This window comes from Chinchilla lanigera, unplaced genomic scaffold (genome assembly GCF_000276665.1).
Source record: "Chinchilla lanigera isolate Chin_1 unplaced genomic scaffold, ChiLan1.0 scaffold00057, whole genome shotgun sequence".
Classification (NCBI taxonomy): domain Eukaryota; kingdom Metazoa; phylum Chordata; class Mammalia; order Rodentia; family Chinchillidae; genus Chinchilla; species Chinchilla lanigera.
Window position 1 is genome coordinate 15263790 of NW_004955458.1, and position 24308 is coordinate 15288097.

General features: G+C 37.5%; 1 protein-coding gene across 1 annotated transcript; it reads left to right on the forward strand.

Moving 5' to 3' along the window:
* Positions 1 to 238: 238 nt before the first annotated feature.
* Positions 239 to 23501, forward strand: Mdm2 (MDM2 proto-oncogene, E3 ubiquitin protein ligase; the record flags this gene model as incomplete). Its single annotated transcript, XM_005397478.2, is given in 10 exon segments — positions 239 to 323; positions 3425 to 3499; positions 5909 to 6042; positions 8479 to 8528; positions 11940 to 12007; positions 12134 to 12230; positions 15530 to 15690; positions 19249 to 19404; positions 20246 to 20323; positions 22444 to 23501. Coding segments are annotated over 10 exon segments (1476 nt in total). The 3' UTR covers positions 23020 to 23501.
* Positions 23502 to 24308: the final 807 nt, after the last annotated feature.

Here is a 24308-nt window from a genome sequence, read left to right on the forward strand (position 1 = left end):
GGGAGCTAAGTCCCGACTTGTCCCGGCCGCGTACTTAGCCCGCGTCTCCTCGCAGTGCGCGGCGGCCCTGAGCGCCCCGGCGGGCGGCGCGTGTCCCCGGGGGTCGGGTAAGGCGCTCCGGCTGACCGCTTGGCTTCGCACAGGCGTCGTTCGGAGCCACCCTGCCTTGATATCTGATTTGTTTTCCTGCAGATGTTTTATTTCGAGTTTTTATGGTGTGCTTTTCTCCCGCTTGTAGGCCAATGTGCAATACCACCATGTCTGTGTCTGCCGATGGTGCTGTCAGCGCCTCTCAGATTCCCGCTTCGGAGCAAGAGACCCTGGTTGGTATTTTTGTCTCAAGTGTGATTTTAGACAGGAACGTATTTTATGAGGTGATCATTCCGTAAACCGGGCTGTAGTAAGGCTCTTAAGCAAAAGTGTCTGTGTGGAACTTAAGTTCTGCCTTCTCAGGCTTAACTGCATGGAGTAAAAGCGAACTGTCAAGAATTAGTATTTTCTTAGCCCTTCACCGCTTGTGCTTTAAGAGTTCCATTACATTGTTAAGCATGGTGGTGATATGCTGACGTTAGGTTTATCGTGTGACCCGGTTTTTCTAGTTTGACCTTTCAGTCTTTACCCTTTTAAATGGTTTCAAAAAGTCACAAAAATAGCTCGTGTTGCTTGTCAGGATTTTAGGCATTGCAGAAAGAAATATGCAAAGTAAAACCTGGAAATTCCAGTCTCTTCTCCTTCCTACCTCCTTTTAAGGTTTCTTTTTGTGTGTGTGTATGTGTAAGTACTTACATATATAGTGTATTAACGTGTCAATTTAAACGTCTTGGGTTTGTAATCCTCCTGCCGCAGTGTTGTGAATATTAGGGAGTAGAGAACTTGCCACTACTCAAGAAAGATGTAGAACTGTTTTGTTGAATTACATGTTTGATTGTCACCACTGCCCAGCAAATGTGACAAGCATGAAATCTCAGTAGGAGGCTGCAGTAGGAGATCTCTGCGAGCTTGAAACCAGCCTGGGCTACAGAGTGAGACCCTGTGTCAAAAACGGATGGTTTTCACTCCTGCCAACACTGAATACTACCAGTTTTTAAAAATTGACAAATGTATATATATTAATGGGGTGCAGTGTGATAATTCGATGCACATACACATGTAATGATAAAATCAAGGTAATTAGCATTTCCATGTCCTTAAGAACTTAAAATTCCTTTGTTGGGAACTATCGAACTCGTCTGTTCCAGTACTTTATAAAATATATAATAAATTGATGTGAACCAGTCTTTATTATTATTATTGCCTTTTGAGGGTAGAAGGTGTTATGGTGTTCAAATTTTTTATGTTCTAGGTCTCTGGTGAGGCTGGCCATCTTTTCACTTTTGAAATCACTAGTTTATCCTGGGATTTGCCTCTTCTTGTCTGTCCATTCTTTGTAGTTTTCTTTGTAACTTGAGTAGTTCTCTGCATTTCAAGTGTATTGAACGTTCATTGTTTACAGATACTGTGTTTAAATTGTTTTTCATGTGAATATTTTTATGAAGGTAGATTCGTTGACTTTTGAATTTTCATGTCATTTTTTTAGACTAACTTTCCCATCCCAAGGTTATGTGGATATAGCCTGTATTTTCTAGTATTTTAAACGTTTGTATCTAAATCATCACCTGGAATTTATCTTTTTTTCTGAACTGTACAGTTGCAGGACTGGGGCTGGAGGTATGTAGCTCGGTGGTAGTAGCATTCACAAGATCCTGGGGTTGTTCCCCAGGACTGGAAAGAGAGTATTTTATAGTAGTTTTCTTATTCAAGTTTTGTATGGCTTAACAAAAAACTTGAGTTTCCATTGCAGATTGAATTTATGTAATTTTATGTAGTGTATATAAATATTTGGGGGGTGCTTGCACATACACTAAAATTGAAATGATACAGAGATTAACATGGCCCCTACACAAGTGATATGCAGATTGATGAAGGAAAATAAGGGGAAAAAAGTAATTTTCAAATCTTTTTTGAGACAGTTCATTCTTTTACCTGAAGGTAAAGTTCGTATGTAAGTATGTTTTAGAAAGTATTTCAGAACAAACAATGTTTTCAGTGGATTTTAAGTTTTTCAGTTAAGTCATCTGTTGATTAGCTGGGAACAGACAACTTTCTTAAATCTTGTTCTGAACATCTGATCCCAAGTGAGGATGCTGTCAGATTTAAAGAGCTGCAGAGACACTGGTTTGTGTGGTGGTGGTGGCAGACTAAAGAATGAGTTTTGTAGATGTTGAACAGCGACAGGGAGGGAGAAAGAGGGTAAACATACTGATGTTTTTATGAGGTATGTAGCTCAGTGTTAGAGTGCTTGCCTAGCGTTCACAAGATCCTGGGGTTGTTCCCCAGGACTGGAAAGAGTATTTTATAGTTTTCTTATTCACGTTTTGTAAGGCTTAACAAAAAACTTGAGTTTTCATTGCAAATTGAATTTATGTAATTTTGTGTAGTGTATACAAACATATACACTACAATATTCTCACCTTGCTAGATATTTTCTTACTATCATTTGGCAAAACCTCTAGACCAGTATCAGGCACACTAATAGCCTTTGGACCAAATTTGGCTTGTTGCTTGTTTTTTTAAATAAAACTTCATTGGAGTGTAGTAGCCATTACCAGTGACGTATATATAGTCTCTTCTAAGTTGGACAGACCATCTGACATGAAAGGCTTAAAATATTTACTTTCTAGTTCTTTCTAGGAATAAACTGACCTCTGATATGGTTGACAGGCTCCTTGAATACAAGTCATACATCTTTTTTTTTTTCCAGTGCCTAGCAGTGCATAGTAGACAGTACATTTTTGTTAAGTAGCTATTTGAAGTGTAGACCAGATAGGAAGAAAATGCTGAATTGTAGTTGAGGAACATGAATTGTAGTGTCAAATCTGTTCTTAATTATCCACGTCAGCTTTGGGTTAAGCTTTTTCATAGCCGGGAACTAGTTATCAGAAGATTAGTAACAGGGCTTACCTTACTCTTTTTCCTTCGATTCTATAATGTCACTTACAACAAGCTTACTTGATCTGTGTAGTAGGGTAAGCTTCTTGAATCTCAGCAGCCAATGATAGAAATAACCAGATGAAAAATAATATTCACTGTCTTGGATTGGTACTATTTTTGGTCACAACTAATGCTACTTGATAATTCCATATTTGCATAATAATTAGATCTCCAGCATTCTTTTCCATACCCCAGGGTATATATGTCATTCAGTTTGCATAGTCTGTTCCCTTTAGTAAAACCTTATAACTCATTTTTTAGAGCTCTAACTTGGTGAAATTGCTGAACAGTGTTTGCTGCCTTTATTGAACTTGCTTCTCCACATGTTTGTTGCAGGTCTTACAGTTTTAGAATAACTTTGCAAATACAGTAGCAGCTTTTTTTTTCTTTACAGGTTAGACCAAAGCCATTGCTTTTGAAGTTATTAAAGTCTGTTGGTGCACAAAAAGACACTTACACTATGAAAGAGGTGAGTTGAGCTAAGAAATAACCAGTATCTTCTTAGTTGTATATTAACGCAGTTTTCAAGATCATGGGAGAAATTAGCCATATAGAGGGATTTTGCAATAAGCAGTATTACTTTTGTGGTTATTTGGTCTGTATTTTCTTGCTGAAAATTCTAATTATGCTGGCATGAGTTTCATCTCTCAACCAGGGATTCAGAGACATTGGTAAGCCCAGGAGGGGTTCTTGGTCTTTTTATGCTGTGAACCCATTTGGCACACTGATAAAAACGTCTTCAGATTGGTAATTTCTCAGAATCATATTTTTAAATCCATGAAGTAAAATAAATATGATTATAAAAAGCCAAAGTATAGTTATTAAAATAGTAAGCAAGTTTTTAATATACTTTTGAAATTAACATTAAATACTGAAATTTAGCAGCAGATATATTTCTATGTTGTGAGGGATAAAAGTATTTTGATGTGCTTGCCACAACCGTAATATGATAAAATTTAAGATTTTTATTGGTGAGAAAATCACAGGTACTGCTAATAGTGTTGTGATTTGTTGCCTACATTTGTAATTGAAGGAAAAACTAAATTTCAGTTCAAACTGAGTGAAGATAAAGATAGAATTTTTTTAATCCAAATTAATAGACCCCCATGAATTCTATCCAGGGACTTCTTGGGCAACCTGGGTCCCAGCTTAAGAACTTCTGCACTAGAGAGATACATGAGTACAGTTTACTGAAATTCTAGGATAGAGGTGAGCTGACTCATGAATGTGTTCTATTTAAAGGATACATCATTTCAATTACTGTTTTCTACTTTGAAATTTGTTCATAGAAGAATGATTTTCAGTGAGAGATGGGGTCATTGCAGGCAGAGTTTCAGTGTGAATGAAATATGCCTATTGCCCATCTCTCCTAGTTTATGTGGCTCAGATTACTTAAAATACTAAACTTCCTTTCTTACAACAGGATAATGATGTAGGAAGAGATTGCAGATCGTTTTCGGTTACATGTTTATAAAGTTTGTGAAGGGGTGTTTGGTAGGATGAATGTAGATATTTCCATCTTTTTCACTGCCTGTCAACTATCTCCAATCCATAGTCCTACAAGATTATTTTCTTTCTTTCTTTCTTTTTTTTTTTTTGGTACCGGGAATTGAACTCAGGACCTTGTGCTTGCCAGGCAGGCACTTATGCCACTGAGCTACATCCCCGGCCCCAAGATTATTTTCTTAAGATTGTCTCCTACTTAGGCTGTGAAGTTCCTAGACAGTACTTGCAGGAAAGTACTAAGGTAATTGATGTTTTTAGGGCTGTTAACTTGGGATTGACCTTATAATGTGCTCTGTTATGGAAACAAAGAATTGAGATTTAGTAGTATATAGAAATTAAAAAACCGATTAAGGACGGCAAAGACTTGAACAGTTGTGCTAACTATATAGTGGTAACATAATGTAGTCTTCCCCTGCTGTCGGCAACAGATTGGTTCCAGGACTCCCCTCACCCCCATGTTCAAGTCGCTCATATAAAATGGACTGGTTTTTGTATATAATTTAAGCACATGCTTTTATGTATTTCAGTCATTATCTATAAATCAAATATAAATTATAGTTGTTAAACTATTGTTTGGGGAATAATGACAAAAAAGTATATGTTTAGGATAGATACAACTTTTATTTTGAAGTATTTTCAGTCTCCCTCTGATCCATTTGTAATACAGTGGTAACAACTGTATGAAATTTTATGAAATATCTGAAGAATGAGACTAGTGATTATATTGTAAACTCCAAAATGCCCTACATGTTTAAGTGGTTACTAATAGGTTTGTATTGGGATAACTTAAAACTGGATTGCCTATTTTCTCTTTTTGGAGCACACAGAATATATAATTTAAGTTTAATTGGTTCGGGGTCTGTATTTTGATTATTTACTATGGTATAAATTATATTTATATCGCTGAGGATTTAGTTCATTGACTGAATTCTCCCAGATTTTGGATAGATGTCATTTGTCATTTTCCTGTCATTCCTTCCCTGTGATGACCTCGGAGGCTGTTGAGGTATGTGGTGTTTGTGACCATTAAACGACTTGGTCACTGCCATATATTGTGAGCTTTTTGATTTGATTTTGCAACTTTTGCATTTTGCTTCATTTTTCCTTTCTGATGTGTTAGGAAGTACCTAGGCAGACTTACAGTTTGCAAGGAAAAAGAAAACCCACATTTAAGTAAATTAGAGAAGCAATTACTCTGCCTCCATCCAATTAAAAGGAAGGTTTAAATATAGCTCCTTTTAGAATACAAAATAGTTGTTTGTCTACCTGCTTGGCGTTGCTGGTTGTTTAATCCTGTTCAGGTAAATGAGATATTCTTGAAACTAATGGTTTTACTTTTTTTAAATGCTCAGAAATCATATTTTTATTTCAGGTCATATTTTATCTTGGCCAGTACATTATGACTAAAAGATTATATGATGAGAAACAACAACATATTGTATATTGTTCGAATGATCTTCTAGGAGATTTGTTTGGAGTACCAAGCTTCTCTGTGAAAGAGCACAGGTAAATTCTGTTTAGTCCATCATCAGAAGTCAGCTGGGCAAACATTTCAGCTTACTTCCACCCACACTCCCTTTTGTCAAACATGAAGTGATAACACTGTATGTAAAAAATGCTAATGTTTAGTTCTTTTTTGGGGGGGCGTTGGGTCTCAAATGAGGGCCTCCATCCTGGCCAGCGCTCTATTGCTGAGCTGCATGCTCAGCCCTGAAGTTTGGTTTCTGAGCTCTAGCATATTGTTTGAGAGCTCTAAAGGCTTATAAACTAGTATTTGAGATCTAGTCCTGTCATTTACTAGGAGTGTGAATAGGTAAATTGATGTAACCTCTCTAAACCTGTTTCTTCATTTATAAAATGGGGATAAAGCAAGTACCCCATATAAAGGTTATAAATACCTCGTGAAGAAACGTTGTATAAGAAGCTACTGTTTAGCACGTGGAAAGCATTCCTCTATTAGCTAGTTATTTTATACTCTATTCCACTTATTTCCAAAGGTTTCTGTACCACCACTATGTAGTAAAGACTTACATTTGAGACTTAGTTACTTTGGACATCACTTTTTTTTGCCATATATCATTATGGCAATTAATCAGCTGTGTATAACTCAGAGAACATTTCTAGGATGATTCTACTGGGAACTGAAGTTTCCAGAGTGACTTTTTTTAAGTCATTCTTACCTTACATTTGGAATTTGTACTAGTTTAGCAGAGTCAATCTGTGTTGACTCTTACTACTAATATCTTAGTAAGTGGGATAAATGCTTTTTGCCTGAAACAGTTCACTAGATTTTAGTTTACCATGTTTCTGCTGATTTGAACAACCAGTGGTACATGTATGATTGTCCCATGGGTTGACTTGTACCAGAACTAGTTACTTGTATTGGTCTTTTTACTAGTAAAATAACAAAAAGTTGGCTGATCGGACAGTCTTGCGTGTGCCTCTGGTGGCTCAGGCCTCTGGAAGTGAGACGTAAATTATTGCCCCTTTGTGTATGTGTTAGTGGTCAGTAATACAAGGACTTGGGGTGTAACTGACGAGTAGAGCACTTGCCCAGCAGGCATGGGCCCTGGTTCTATTTCCAACATCACAAGAAAAAAATGTTGAGCTAAAAAAAAGTGTTATTCAATGGGATATTTCTTTATAAGCATAATGTATGTTCATTATTGAATGTTAGGAAAGACAAAGTTCAAGAAAAGCAGGACAGAGTTGTTTGTCTTCACAAAATATCTTAATTTTTGTGGTGCATGCTTAACATACACTTTACCACTGGGTGACACCCTTATCTTCATCTTGGTCTTTAACACAGAAACATCTTTACTGTTTCTGTATAATAACCATTCATGTTGAATACTTGGTCTAGAAATAAAAGATACAGCTATAAATTTAAGAAAAAACTATTGGTGATTTTTGTATCATTTGAATATTGAATGTTCTGATAATGTTTGGAGGTGCTGTTTTGATGCTCAAAGCATAATGTTAAGATTATCCTTGATTTCAGTTCCAGTAGGGTGAGAGATCAGAAACTGGGGAAATTTGAGGTGAAAAAGAGTTTGGATAGGAAAATTGATTTTTGTGGGCTTAAGTTGCTTTTGGGTTGGGATTGTAGAAGGCCTGGTTCCATCTCTAGCACTGCAAAAAAAAAGTTATTTCATCAGTCATACTCAGGAGTGAAAAAAAAGTAGGGTTGCTAATTACCCATGAGAGTGAGAACGCTATCATTTGACAAGTAAACATTGTCAGAACATTAGTTTAAAAACAAAACAGGAAAGAGAGACCTCGGTAAGTACTGGAATGTATTAATTCCTGTTAGGATATAAATTCCATGAGAGCCGAGATTTTCTCATTCCTTGTTTTCCTGTGTCTAGAACAGTGACTGGTACTGGTTAAATTCTGTATTGATGAATACTACTTTATCTTTGAATAAATTCTACAATGAAGAAAAATTGTTACTGGTCTAAGGTTGATTTGGTTTCTATATAATGGATTTGGCATAAGCTGTTATCTCTTTAAGGGGTTTGTTTTTAAGCACAGTGCTAGGAAATTTTGGTTTCAAAAATTTGTAGTCAGATTAATTCAAAAGTCAGAAACATTTGTAGTCAGATAAATATGCTATCCTGCCTCCTGCTTGTACATACCTATTCCTTGGGCTCTTTTGCTGAAGTCTAAACAGAAAGCACTTCTCAAAACATGGAGATGTGACTGAGGTAGATGTTGGGATTATGAAAGTAGCTGTAGACAGTCATTGTGTTGCTAATTATTTTGGTGCACTTTAGGGCCTCGAAGCTTGCCAGGGATATAATTTTAATGCAGTGATTTAAAATACGGTTTTGAGTATGTGTAGTTCATCTACTAACTATATGGGTAAGAATATGGTTAAATCCGGTTTAATGAATTTTTATTTGAAAATGTACATCTCTTGATTTTTTTTTCTTCCAACAGGAAAATATATACAATGATCTACAGAAACTTGATAGTAATCAATCAGCAGGGTAAGTTAATTTTGAATACTATAAACATACCATGAAAAGAATTTAAGGGCTGTGAGTATAGCTCAGTAATAAGACTGCTTGCCTAGCATGCATAAGGTATATAAGATCCTGGTTTTGATCCCCAGCACCATACCCACCCCCCAAAAAAAGCACTTTAAAGATGTTTAAGTATGTTATGTATCTTATAATTGTGGTTTTCCTTGTTCATTTTTTATTTTAATTTTTTGATTTGGAGGTCTCATTTAAGTTTAGGCTGGCCTCAAACTCTTCAAGTAGCTGGGATTTTAGGCATGGCTTCTCTCAATTAATTTTGTAGTGCTGGAGATCAAACCAAGGGCCCTCATGCATACTAGGCAAGCACTCTGCCTCTGAACTGTACCCCTATTCCTATGGTTCACTTTAAGTTACTTTTATTGTATGTTAATTATAATAATGGTATGATAAACTAGTAGAAAGAAATACATACCAACTGAATATAGTAATAGATTCTAATATAAGGTTAAATATCCTGTTAGGTCAGTTTAAGCTTCGGAATATCAGAGTTAGGATTTATTTTGAAAAGTGGATAATTTCAAAAGTTTCTGCTCAGTATAGGTCTGATGAAACTGCAAAATGTATTGAAATGCTTTTCAGGAAGTAATGTAGTTACCTGCTTATAATGATCATTTGAAAGGATAGATGTCTTTCCTGCTCCCACTTCCACTCCCACCCCTTTCTCTGCAGTAGACAAAACATTGTTTCTCAGTTTTTGTAGGTAAGTGGCATTTTAGTTCCCTACTGGGAGTTCTTAGCTAGTCATTCTTGGGTTACATCTCCATTTGAGAATCTAATGAAGGCACTGTATTTTCATTTCAGAAAGATGCACATGTACATGTACAATGTAGTAGTATGCTGATAGATCTTTAATAATCTGCTTTCCAGGAGAAAAGTCTTCACAGTGGCTGCTTATTTTTCTGGTGTAACTACTGTTGTTTTCAGTTTACAAATACTGAGTGTGGGAGAGTACTGTAGTGTGGTCTGGAGTGCTGGTAGGAGCTGGCTGCAACACATGACAGCCCTCCTATCCTTCACTTGTGGAAACATATTTAGTTCTTAAAGTGAATTGGCTACCCTTATAATCGCACTATTCTATATTCAGGTTTTATTTTTGTAGTATTGCCCTGGTTATACAGCATTGTTATTTCCTGTGTGTTCTTTACATTCAGGTTTGCATTCTGCATCACACTGTGCAGAATTTTATTAATATGATGTTAAGTATATGTATGGAATTGAATTTTTACCAAAGTTAGCATTTAAGACCCAGAAAAGGTCATCCCCATCTTATCCTAGAATGAAAGTAACCATTAGGTAACTTGACATTTTATTGTTTTGAGACTCTGTACGAAGTTAATGGATGGCAGAAATAACACAATTACAGTACCTGTAGTAGTATTTCGAATTCTTATGAAGTACATACCCCTGATGGATTCATTTCACTCAATTTAAACAAATCTTGGCAGATTACTATGAAAATTTTATTAATGAAATGGTAGCCTGTAGATTACTTAGGTTATTTTATTCAGAGTTTGTTTTAGGATTCAGTTTAATAAAAGTAATTTTGAAACTCCCGTATTAGTATTGGCAACCTTGTTACACCTGGTGCCTTTTTAAAATTACATTTGTAACTGGGCATGGTGGTGCACGCCTGTAATCCCAGCACTTGGGAAGCCAAGGTAGGAGGATCCTTGGAAGTTTGAGAGCAGCCTGGGCTATAGTATGAGCTCAAGGCCAGCCTGAACTGCATAGTGACACCCTGTCTCAAAAAAAAAAAATTTTCTCTCTTGACACATGGTACAACGCAGTTATTATCCCAGATAGGATCTTGGAATTTTTTTAACTCCTTTCTCCCTTGAATTGTGTATCAGATACCAAGTCTTGTTGGTGTTTAGCTCTGTAATTATTCAGCAGTTGATCTTTTCTTCCCTGCCTTAGTTCAGGCTTTAATACTTTTTCATTCATAGTATTGCAGTTACTGTCAAATCTGGTATCCTTTCTTTTTGCCTTTTATCTCCTGTTTTGCCTTCTCATTTAGGAGTTTATGGTTGTGAGGACATGCTTATGATTTAGGAAAAAATAGTTCTATGAGCTAGAAAATCAGCTTTATTTCTTGGGCTGAAACCGTTTTAGTGGTAAGTGGCTGCAGTGGTATTTTAGAGAAGGTTGTAAGGCACCTGCTAGGAAGAGTATAGTGATGCCTTTTGACACCCTTGTGCTATTTGTCTTGACACAGAAGACCCTTTACAATCTGACTTCGCTTGTATTCCAGTGATGATGAACTACCATTAGCTTCTTACAAGAGGAGCTGTTAGTTTGCTTGTGGATGCTTTTTCATATGGTGTCTGAAATGTCTTTCTTAGTTTTTACTTTGTTAGGGATATTATGGCAAAATTGGGGCTGTATTCTGCAAGAGACCAAAGAACTTTATGAGAACAGACAGTTTTAATTTGGATCGGTCACCTCTCGTCCTGACTTGCAAGTCAGGGAAGTGGGCATGGGCCTGCCTTTGTTCCCAGCTTATATACATTTTTGGTTTCCATGGTAACAGATTGGAATGTTGTAGAATGTTGTAGCCCTGGTCACATGTTGGTTTCCTTGTGCCATGTAACTGGGTCAGGCTCTGGTCATGAGCCCAACCACAGTGATACATACTTTCCGTACTCTGTTTTATATGTCCCCCTTTAGATAACTGTACATTTCCTTTATGGTTACAGTGTTTCTCTAGGGCCAGGGAAAGGACGAAACAACCCAGACAAAGTCATAAGTAGTTATCTAGGCCCTGGCATTCTTTGTGTTTGGAGAAGCATTCCAGGGCTAAGTCAGGACTGCAACCCCTCCGGGATGTTTCTCAAGACACATTTTGAGGCTTGCATTAAGACTAGAATTACTCTATCTTAAAATGATATGCTAAGAGTCACCATCCCCTATAGGGACTCTCCTGATTCTTTGTTCTTAATTTCCTTCACCCAATTCCTACCAATTATTATGCTGTCTTCTCTGTTAATATTACTTAAACTTCTTTTAATGTATTGTATAAACTTTTTTTTTTTTTTGGTCAGGGTCTTGATACGTAGTTTAGACTGGTCTTGAACTGTGTAGCTTAGGCTGACCTTGAGCATGCAGTGATTCTCAGCTTCACAAGTATTGGTATTGCAGGCGTATACTACCATGCCCAGCTTGTATATACTCTTAGGTATCATCTGTACTAAAATCGAATTATTTATATCTCCAGTATTTAGCATGTGAAAGGCACCTAAGAAGTATATGTTTAATGTCTGTTACAAGGTTAAACTGTCTGTGGTGTTGGTGTTGGGCTGAGACCTTTTGAATGTCTCTATCTTTCCTAGTATGTGATTCTGTTTGATTTTCTTCCAGAACCATCAGACTCTGGCACATCTGGGAGTGAGAACAGGTGTCACCTTGAGGGTGGGAGTGGACAAAAGGTAATCTTCAAATAAATTTATTTTAGTCTGTTTCTTAAAAATTGGAAAGGTTTTATAAAACAGTTTCTAGCTTTCTAAGATTTTAAGTTTAATTTGTCATATTTTACTGTTTTCTTGAATGCTTAGGACCCTGGGCAAGAGCTACAGGAAGAGAAACCTTCATCTTCAGATCTGGTTTGTAGACCATCTACCTCATCTAGAAGGAGAGCAATTAGCGAGACAGGTATATATATAGGAGTATTTATTTGGCACAGTAAACGGCTGTTTGATGTTCTTTCTCTAACGAAATTAGTGCTTTTAACATAGTGAAATTTGCTTTTTTGGTTTAGTTGAATGAGTTTTTGTTTTCATATTATGTTACTTATACATTGCAATTTTAGCAGTTTTTTTTTTCTGACTCTAGGTACAGTTCAGTCTACTTCACTGGAGTTTATAGTTACCCAGCTCTCTGTTACCATGATAATGGGCAGAAGGATACACACGCTATTTTAGCCATTATTCGTTACCATAACACGTAAATTTGTTCTTTCATTGTTGTTACAAGTGAAACATAAAGGGGGTTTCAAACAGATAAGTAGCATCTTAGAAATGAAAAGGTAAAGAAAACAGCTGAGCGTGTTTTCCCATAGAACAGACAAGTGGAGGAGGCTGTTGCCTGATCAGAAGTCATTAACAGCTAAAACTGTGAATTAGCTGAAAAAAGTTCACCAAGACTAGAATCTTACACACGAAGACAGAGGACATTAGAAGACATCTTGTTCAGTACATGAAACTAGAACAGATGGGTTGGGTAGTTATTTCAGGCAAAAAAATCAACTTACGTTTGTAACTTTCGGCAGTATGAATTCCAAAAGAATTTAAAAGGTAAATGAAAAAATGCAAAGTACAGTACATTTGAAAGATAGTCACTGTATTTTTCACAGTACATATAAACGACTAGTAAAAAGGATTTTTTTAAATACAATTTTAGCTTCATGGATAATAAATGCAAGCAAAGTGTCTTGGTGTGTCAGGTTGCTGTATCACTTGATAGAGTGGATTATTTTCTTAAAAACTCAGTTTTTCCTGTTACCCTAGTAACTGCCCTTTTGGGGATCCATCCTAGGAATATTATAATACAAATCAGAAATTCCAGGATTTATATGTGGAAACATAAATTACAATAATTTCTATAAGTAAAGACATGCCATGCTAGGTGTCGTGGCACATGCCTATAATCCCAGCCCTCTGGAGGCAGAGGCGGGACAAACGCTGTGAGTTTGAGGCCAGCCTGCGCTATACTTTGAGACCCTGTCTCAAAAAAATAAAAAAGACATGCAACATACGGTGGTAAGAGAATATCACCACTCAAATGTAGACCATTGTTGGACCATATTTTCCTGGACCCCCTCCCCGAGAAGCTCTGATTCTCTTTCTGCTTCTGCTCTTGCTCTTTCTATTCTTTCATGGTACTGAAAGAGATCATAAGTATAAATTGAGCTATTGGGCTACTATATTTTTTGGTGGTGCTGGAGGTTGAACCTGGGACCTTGTGCAAGCCATGCTTGTACTCTGCCACTGAGCTATACCCTCATCCCCTGTGGTCTAGTCTCGATAGTCCTTCTCGAACATTTTGCAGGGTTATGTTATCTTCCACACCCCAATAGTAAAATAGTATTTTCTTGTTGAACATTATGTGGTGCACATCTGTAATCCCAGTCCTCTGGAGGCAGAAACTGAGGGATCTTGAGTTCAAGACCAGCCTGGGCTGCACAGTGAGTTCAGGGCCAGCCTAGAACTCTGTGTGTGTGTGTCTCTTTCTCCTCCCCACACAAAGCCCCCAAAACAAAGATTTTTTTTTTTACAAGGTAGAGTATTTAAGTAGTGTGAAGGCCTTGGGTTCAGTTCTCAGCACAGCAAATAAAACAAAAAACTAACAATAGCAACAGCAACAAAACTTTTTACAGGTAATTGAATGGTTTTGTTCTTTATGTTTAGCTCTTTGATTTGTTTGGATTTTTTTTTTTTTTTTTGGTGATACTTGAGATTGAACTCAGGGTCTTCCATGTGCTGGTAAAGTGCTGTACTGCTGAGCTACGTTCCAACTCTACTTAGAGATAGAGGTTTTTTTGTTTTGTTTTGTTTTGAGACGAGAGTCTTGCTATGGAGTTCAGGCTGGCCTTGGCCTCCAACTCATGGTGATCCTACTGCCTCAGCCTCTTGAGTACTGGGATCACAGGCATGTGCCACCATGCCTGGCTTTAGAATTTATTTTTATGTGTAGTATAAAGTACAACTCTGATTTATACCTGATTCCACTAACATTCTGACTTTGTTTTTTTTGTGGCGGCGGGGGGGCAGTATTGGAGATTGAACCCAGGGCCTTTATACTGAGCTACATCTCCAGCTCTTTTTGAATTTTTTGTTTTGTCTTTTGAGAGAGGATCTCTCACTTTGTAGTTTAGGCTAGTCTTGAACTTACATGTAGCCCAGGCTGACCCTGAGCTCATGGCAATCCCTCCTCAGCCTCTTGAGTGCTAGGATCACAAGTATGTCCCACTGTGCCCAAACTAAAATTTTTTATTTTGAAACATGCTCTCACTAGATCATCAAGTTGCCCAGGCTTAAAAAAAAAAAAAAAAAAAGTTGCCCAGACTTGCTTAAATTTGTAAGTCTCTCAGTCTCTCAGAGTTCTGAGATTACAGATGTATGCTACCATACCTAGCTGTATTCTGACTTTTTAAGTCAGAGATAGTCTACCATTTAAAATGGACAGTTCTCACTGGTTTTGACCTCTTTTGAAAATGTAGAGTATCAACCAACTGCACTGGTCCCAGCTGCTTGGAGGCTGCAACGACAATTTCTTAACTCCAGGGATTCGGGGCAAGTTTGGACAACCTAGGGAGACCCTATCTCTTAAAACAAACACTGAAGAAATTAAAACACTAAAATTACCATTTGGGCTGATGGTATAGCTCAGTGGTAGAGCACTTGATTAACATGTGCCAGGCCCAAAGTTCCATCCGCAACACTACAGACAAACCAGGAATGACCAAAAAAACGTGAATGTCTTCTACATAAATTAAACATAAGTTCTAAATAGTTTAAATTTATTGTGATGAGATAAAGTGCTAGGGATTACAAAACAAACTCTTCTTCCCAGTACTTGGAGAGCAAACCCAGGGGGGGTCACTGAGCTACATCCTTAGCCCTTTCTTAAAACTCCTGTTTGAGATATGGCAAGGCTGGCCTCAAAACAGAAATTGTCCCTCCTCAGCTTCCTAAATAGCTAAAATAGCTAAGATTCAGGGTTGTACCATGATGGTCATCTGGAAAGCTTTATAAAACATAATGCTCTGCTGTAAATTCTTAGTTGGACAGATCAATGAAAGTGTTAACTTTTGAAACATTACTAGAGATTTGCTCTTTTTGTTTCCATTTATTGAAACTTTATTGAAACTTTTATTACTGTTACTGCATTTCAATTTCTAAATCAATCATAGTACAGCAACTTAATTACCCTTTATTCTCTTACATATCTAGAAGAAAATTCAGAGGAATTGTCTGGTGAACGACAAAGAAAACGCCACAAATCAGATAGTATTTCTCTTTCTTTTGATGAAAGCCTGGCTCTTTGTGTAATAAGGGAGATATGTTGTGAAAGAAGTAATAGCAGTGAATCAACAGAGACTCCATCAAATCCGGTAATATTCTTGTTTTAAGTAAAATAAAGCTCGTACTTTTACCGTGTAGGCCTGGTAGTCCTAATAATCCTGCAGACAGAATGCACATGTATGATATGCTGAAGACTGGTAGATTTTAATTGCAAATGGAGCTTTTATTTAGATTGTTCTGCCTCTAGTTCCAGGTTTAGGAGGAAAGCGGAAGTAGTGGCATAGCACTGGAATTGGGCACATTAGTACAAATACTCATTGTTTTTGTTTGTTTCTTTTCAGACAGGGTCTTGTGTGGATCCCAGGCTGGTCTTGAATCAGATCCTCCTGTCTCTGCCTTCTGTGTGCTAGGGTTACAGGCATGCACCATCATGCTCTGATAAATGTTAATAGTTATTTATGTCACTTTATATGTTAGTCTTTGTGAGTCGCTGCACAAGTAGTAAATTCAGATATTTTGGCAGATAGAGAAATCTGAGAATTTTTTTTCTTGAAACTGGCAATCAAATTCAGGACCTTGCCCTTGCTAGGCAGGGCACTGTGCCACTGAGCTATACCCTGGGCCCCCAAAATTTTGAAGTTACACATTGTTTAAGAAAATAAGGGAATGAAAGTGGAAATTTGGTTCTTTTATGTATCTTAGGATTCCAAGGCAAACTTGTTGTGAATATTTAGAGTAAAAATACCTTTCAGGGGACAGGGGGGGTAACTCAGTGGTAGAGTACTTGCCTAGCTTGCACGAGACCGTGGGTTCAATACTTGGCACTGGAACAACAGCAGAACTTTTATAATCGGCACCAGCAAACAAGTCTGCAGAACCTTCCATGTGTAGACACCAGGGAAGGTCTGTTTACTGTTATCCTTCCTCCTTTCCTTTCTCTTTTTCTTGCTCTCCTTTCTTCCCCTCCTTCCCTCTCTCCCTCCCTTTAAAGTTTTTTGTGGCGCTGTAGATAAAATCCAGGGCCTTTGCACATTCTGGGCAATCACTGCCACTGTGAGGTATTTTTTTTCCCCCATATCCTGTATAACGTACTGTTTATTAAAGTTGCATCCGAGATGAGTGTAATCCCAGCAATGGGAGACTGAGGCAGGAGGATTGGTTAGGGTTCAAGGCCAGCCTGGAATATGTAGCAAGACTTGTCCTACCGTCCACCCCAAAGTGTCAGAATTCTAGCTGAATCGCTAGACTCTGTATTCTTGCTTTGTACTTGGGACACTGCCTATGTTTTTACCTCATTCCCTTCACCTCATGTAGGGATATTAATCTCAGCACTCAGTCTCTGTGTGCAGATGGGGAAACTAAGATTTGGAAGTTTTTGTTTTGTTTTTTTTTTTTTGTACCGGGAATCGAACTCATGACCTCAGGCTTGCCAGGCAAGCGCTTATGCTGCTGGGCTACATCCTTGGCCCCGATTTGGAAGTTTTAAATGACATGTGTAAGGTTTCCACAATTAAATAATTACCACAGTTGAAATCAGTCAAAGCTAAATACTTCTGTCTACAAAGTTGAAGATCTCTCTAGACCAGGCCTATCTAATCCTTTAAAAATACATAGTATTTAAGTTTCTATGTCGTGTCTTTCTTTAAACATTAGCCAAAACTTTCACGCAGCTCTCAGTATCGTATTCTTCATTGTGCCTTGCAGTAGGTACTGGCAGATTTTCTCTAAAGACCTAGTAGTTCATGTGTATTTGGGTTCTTGGCCATCAGTCTCTGTTGTAGCTTCTTCCCTGCATTGTTACAAAAAAGCAGCGGTAGGCAGTAGGTAAACAAGTGGGCAAGGCTGTGTCCAGTAAAACTTGGCATAGACTGCTGACAGGTTTGCAGACCTTTGCCATAGGAGCATGCCAAGATTGAACTTGTCTTCTGATTTGCCCCGTTATTTTAATGTCTGTTCACTAAAGAATGGTTAATCAAAGGCTTTATTTATTGGGTTACCTTTATTAAAGGTGTTACTGTATTCCATCCTGACTGTCAATAGAGCTGTTGAACTGCATCTTGATGAATGTTGATTTTACTGTTTTCCTAATGACACCCTAAAAGTTTTTGACCTCAGAGGTCATAAAATAATAATGCTTTATTTGCTTTTAGAAATGGTAGAGATCATTTCATCCAAATTCCTTTTATAGATGAAATAGCTGTAGCCTTTAGAAGTTCTGTCTATGGTTTTTTTGTTTGTTTGTTTTTCCGGTACCAGGAATTGAACTCACGACTTGGCGTTTGCCAGGCAGGCGCTGTGCCGCTGAGCTAAATCCCCTGCCCTGTTCTGTCTATGGTTGAATAGCGACTTGCTGGCTAATGGAGAATCATAATGTCTGTATCCTGACTCGTAGACCATGTACCTACTTGTTTTTCTGTTGTAGCCTTCTTCTTAGTATATGTCCTGCCCTTGGCTATAGATAGCAAGTGTTAGGGGTCTGATGATCTTATTAGGTTATATAATTTAGTAAATCCTGAGATGAGAAGATGAGCAGATACAGAATTTTAGAAATAAACAAAATAAGTCTGGATATTGTTTAGAAGAAATTCTCAAGCTGGGCTTGGTGGCATATGTGCAATCCCAGCTCCTTCAGAGGCTGAGGCAGGATAATTTTGAATTTGAGTACAGCCAGGGCAACTTCATGAGACCTTGTGTTTAAAAAAAAAAAGTTTTCAGAATTTGTTAAAAAAATACTAAATTTGTGTGTGTGTCTTACTGAATAAAAGTTCAGTCTGAATAAAGTGGAAGAACTTTTTCAAAAGATGTTTTAAATGATTATAGTAAAGGCACATTGCCATTAGTTCCTCTCAGAACATTCTCCCTTGCTTTGAACACACTTACCCATTGCTTTTGCCACTTTCTGAAGCAGTTCTGAAAGCCCCCTTCTTCATCTTCAAGAGGTGTGAGTATGCCGCTGCTGCGTGTGGTTTAACAGAAAGGCAGGCTGCTAGAAACATGGCAGTGCACCCTCGTCCACCTTCCTTGCCAGACTGGGCATGCTGCAGCTTCTGGCTCTTGCCAAAGTCAGAATGACCATGAAAGGGAACCTCTGCATCGACGTAGGACACTGAGACAGTCTGTGGGAGAGGACTTCCAGCACTGTCAGAGTGGCCAGAACGATGGCAGAAAAGTGTGTGAGGGGGTGGGTGGGCATTTTGAGGGGGAGTAATGACAACTTGACTTTTACTGTACATAATACATTTTTGAATTTTAAACATTCACTTTTTTAAAATCATACCTTGTAAGGTTTAGAAACTTACAGCTGTTTCAGTGAGGGTAAATGTGGAGATTGAAGCGTCAAGATTGGTGAGGAACTAGGCTAGATGGGGCTATATTTTTAGTAGGGGAGGAGAGGCTGTCTGGTCGGAGAGAATGAAAACGTTAACGTAGTCGTTCTGTATGCACCTCTGTGCCAAGGGACTTCGTCCTTTTCCTTTGTGTAATGAGGTTTTGGCCCGGACAGTAGTAGTGATAACCGTGAACCTTAATCGAGTATCGGTGTGTAGTATGAACGTGGGGAGGAAATAAAGGCACAAGCATGAGGAGGAAGCTGGACAGAGGCCAAGAGGTCAAGTGAATTAAGTTTACTTTTTCTAACCCCTCCTTAGGATCTGGATGATGGTGTAAGTGAACATTCAGGTGACTGGTTGGATCAGGATTCAGTCTCAGATCAGTTCAGTGTAGAATTTGAAGTTGAATCTCTTGATTCAGAAGATTATAGTCTTAGTGAAGAAGGACAAGAACTCTCAGATGAAGATGATGAGGTAATTTTTTCCTTCAATTATATTAGAAAGTTGTTAAGTACTTTTTATGTTCATTGATTTTGATGAGATTGAAGATGTAATATATTCAGATTTTTCTTGAAATTCTGGCCTCTTGATTTTTCAAACTAGAATATTGATTTGTGGATTTGAGGCTTTCATAGTTGTTATTGTCTAGTTTATTTATTTTTTTTTGGTTTTTCTCCAGTACCGGGAACCGAACTCAGGACCTTGCGCATGCCAGGCAGGCGCTTTTGCCGCTGAGCTAAATCCCCAGCCTCTGTCTAGTTTATTTTTATACTACTGAGCTCAAGGACTTGGTGGTCCTTAATGAGCCTTCTTTTTTTTTTTTTTGGCACTGGGAGTCAAACTCAGGACCTTGTACTTGCCAGGCAGGCGCTTGTGCTGCTGAGCTGTATCCCCGGCCCCTTAATGAGCCTTATAATGTTGTTTTTAACATTTTATTCAGTTCCCTCTTTCGATTTTAATTTGCTTTTGTAAAAGTAAAACACGCACAATTAAAGTCAAATAATACCCTCACGTCTATTTCCTGGAAGTGACTGTGTCAACATTTTCAGCTGTTTCCCTGTGATTTACTATCCCTGTATTTACAAACACACTGACCTTGAATGTTTTGTTTTTAATATCCTATCCATTGACTTTTGCCGTAATTTGTGAGGATTTCACGTCCCGTATATTTCTTCGTTTACGCTCATTCACCCTTGTCGATGAATTTCTCATGTAGTAGTGGTACATGGTATTTGTTTAGGACTTAGAACTAAGAAACTGTCATGGTTGAAGAAAAAAAGGTGGTGAATTGATGTTGATGAATTTGTTTCATTAGGTATATCGAGTTACTGTGTTTAAGACCGGGGAAAGTGATACAGATTCATTTGAAGAAGATCCTGAAATTTCTTTAGCTGTAAGTATATATCTACTTTTCTTAAGGAATTAAAGTCAAAATTAAAGAAATATATCTAATCTACTTCCTGAAATGAGTTTTTTACCCTTGGTAGTAGCAGTTGAACCCAGGGCCTCCAAATTGAGATACATCCCCAACCCTTTATTACTGTATTTTGAGACGGTGTTTCACTAAATTGCCTAGAGTTGTAGTCTGCAAAGTTCTTGGCTTAGAGGTGTGTGCCACCACACTTGCCTGTGAAGTGGTTTTTCTAAAGTTAAAACTTTCAAAGTCTGGTTGACTTGAAGTGTAGTGTATTTTATTTTATGGAATCTGTTGCTGTATTAGTTGTTTTTTTTCCAATTTGAACAGATAAATTTATTTTAAAAAATAACATAGCATGCTATGTTATTTTTTAAACAATTTTTAAATGTACTTTTGGAGTTATTTTTCATTTTTAAATATTTTACGTTAGATTTTATTGGTATATTTTATACATGACCGTAACATTCATAGAGAATTGGTACCTGTACATGATATAACTTTCCCCCATCCCCCTTACCCTGTCTTCAACCCCTCCTCGCCTTCCCATTTACAAAGCTTTGTTTCCATGTTTTCCTTCTTTTCTTATTTTTTTAACTTTTCCCTTCTTTCCTTTCTCCATTCCCTTTCTCTTGTTCTCTTCCCCATTTGAACATTTTCCTCCTATTCCAAAATACATTTTGGTCCTTACTTACACTTTCGGTTTCTCACACCAGAGAAACAATGTGATATTCACACATATGTGTCTGATTTATTTTAAGAGTATCACACTCAAGGTGCATCCATTTTTCTAGAAATGTCTCGAGTGTATCCTTCTTTCTGGCAGAGTAGTACTCCACTGTATAAAAACCACGTCTTCTTTATCCATTTACCAGTTGATGGACACTTGGGTTGTTTCCAAGATTTGGCTATTACAAACTGTGCCACTATAAACACTCAAACTGTGGTATGATACTGTTAAGTGGGGAAGAGACTCAGGAGAAAGTGGAAAATACCTCTGACTGATACAAGAAGCAGTGTGGGAGAGTAAATAGCCCTTACCCTTGTTGCTACTGTGTTAAGTCAGTTCTCAGGCACTCTAAAAATGGTTATATTATTCATGACATAATAGGAAGTTCCTCTTACTGCAAACTTCACGTGTAAAGAGTTTTCAGGTAAGAATCGTGTCATTTCAGAAAGAAAATAAGGGTATGTTAGCAACGGGGTGGGGTTTGAGGGAGCTTGCCATCCCAGTTGCACGGTAGGAAGAGGAGAATACAGAAATGGTTGGAGAAGTACAGGGCATACGTTTTGCACTGGGACTAAGGAGGGTAGGTTTTAGCTGGCAGTGAGAAGAATTGTTTTGACATTTCCTTCATGGATAGAGATAGTGAACACTTGGTTGAAACGTGATTTTAAAGTACTAATTTTTAGGAAGTCTTAGTCACTGTTGGGTTGGGAGGCTTTTTGGTAGGAGAGGCAGGTTGCATCTAGCTTGAGTGTGTAGAATCTAGGCTCAGTGTCTAGGATTGAGCCCTTAAGGAAGTTGGACATGAACTTCAGGACAGAGAAGATCTTGTAGCACTTGTTTTAACTAAATGAGTCAGCTGTGTGTCCTCAGACAGATAGCTTCATAGGTACACCATCAATATCAAAAACAAATACATTTTTAGTTTTAGGACTTTGCAGCATGATAAGGCTAAAAAAACCCACTTAGTATCACGTACTTGATGAGTGACTGTTACATGTTAACTTTTTTTCTTCCCAGTCCAGTGTTAACTTTTTTTTTAATCTTTTAAAAATTTTGTATTTTAGGGGTATTCAATGTTTTTTTTATGTTTTATTTGGGGGATGCATCCTGGGCCTATCGTCAATAAATGAACATCCATTATTTCACAGTTACCTTTTGTATGGGAGAGATAAAAGTACTACTCCTGGTAAACTTAAAGTATTCAATGTTGTGTAGTTTTCACGTTATACATGTTAACTGTTTTATGTAAAATGAAGTGTTGACAGTGGATCTGTGTGATACACTTTACCTCAGACATATTGAAATTGCTAGCACTGCTGTGATTAGTAATTAAGGAGTTACAGAAACTAACTCTTTTACTTCATTGAAGGACTACTGGAAGTGTACTTCATGCAATGAAATGAATCCTCCCCTTCCATCGCATTGCAATAGATGCTGGGCCCTTCGTGAGAACTGGCTTCCTGAAGATAAAGGGAGAGAGAAAGGGGAAGTACCTGAAAAAGCCAAATTAAAAAACTCAACGCAGGCAGATGAGGGCGTGGATGTGCCTGATGGTAAAAAAACTCTGGCAAATGATTGCAGAGAGTCATGTGTGGATGGAAATAATGATAAAGTCTCCCAAGCCTCCCAGTCACAAGAAAGTGAGGACTATTCTCAGCCATCCACTTCTGGTAGCATTATTAACAGCAGCCAAGAAGATGTTAAAGAGTTCGAGAAGGAAGACTCACAGGACAAAGAAGAGTGTGTGGAATCTAGTTTTCCCCTTAATGCCATTGAACCTTGTGTGATTTGCCAAGGTCGACCTAAAAATGGTTGCATTGTTCATGGTAAAACAGGACATCTTATGTCATGTTTCACATGTGCAAAGAAGCTGAAGAAAAGAAATAAGCCCTGCCCGGTATGCAGACAACCAATTCAGATGATTGTGCTAACTTATTTCAACTAGCTGACATCCATAAAAGTATATATTTTTAATTTGAACTTGATAAGCCTAAAAATTTAGACAATACAAATTTTATAAACATACCTGAAAGCAAGAAATGTAAGGACATTTAAATGTAACTTATTTAGTGCTAGTGTGGAAAGATTTAATATTTAAAATGTAGATACTCTCAAACACCAGTCCTTAGTTTCTCTCCTCTCAGAAGCCCTTTCTTATTTTGGTGCTATGTTATGCAGGTAGGTATACCACTTACAATAATTAGTAAGAATCTTCAGTGAAAAAGCAAAAATAACCAGAATTGGTAATAATAATTGAGATTATAGATGATAACAGACATAATAAATGTTGTTCAACATTCAGCTTTGAAAATTGGGTCTTGTTTTACACACTTACCGATTACTAATGTCTTGATTGTCTAAATTTTTAGGTTTAGCATATGTATATTATTTATTGATTTCTAAATAAACGATTTATTGAACATTTAAGAATTGTTTCAAAAAATGTGTTTATTGGATCTTAAAGTTTTTCATAATCTTTTTGGGTAGTCAAAGGCTCAGGTCTGAATTCTACATTTGGAGTGACCATGCCCTCTTACCTTGGCCATACACATGTCACCGCTCAGTGTCATGCTGTTTGTTGCTTCCAAGACATTGAGTTAAAGAAGAGCAAGTTAATAGGGGCAGGAAATGCTCTTTTCCCTGTGCTGTTCACCTGGCTCTCCAGATGATAGATGGCTTGAATGGTTTCTCAGTGATACAGTGAGGGGTCTAATCCTGTTTTAATTGTCTCTTCACTTCTCTGGTCAATTTGAAACAGTCCCACAAACTCAGAAACTTCTTGATTGTGTTGCATATATGTTGGTACTCTAAGAATTTATTACATGAGTCAAACCTTGGGACTTGAGTCTTAAAGCCGGCTGTAACACATTTCTGATGGGGCCGTAATTCGTCTTGCTGCTGGGTGGCTTGAACTACTGGTGGTATGTGAGTGACTGTCCTGTTGGGTGATTTTATTTTATTCCTAAAAAGACCAATAAGCGGAGGGGAATATATATATATATATGCACACGTACACACAAGATAGCTGGGATAATCGTACTACTGATTTTTATTGGTTGTTGAACAGTTAATGCTTGTTTTATTGATCTTACATGCCTATGTCTGGTGATCTGAGCAACTACTTTGAAGATAATATGTAACAACTATTGTTAATTTCCTATCACCTTATCTTGAAATTCTGTATCATTTTTATTGTTTTTTGTTGTTTGACTTTCTTTTTTCTTTAAAAAAAAA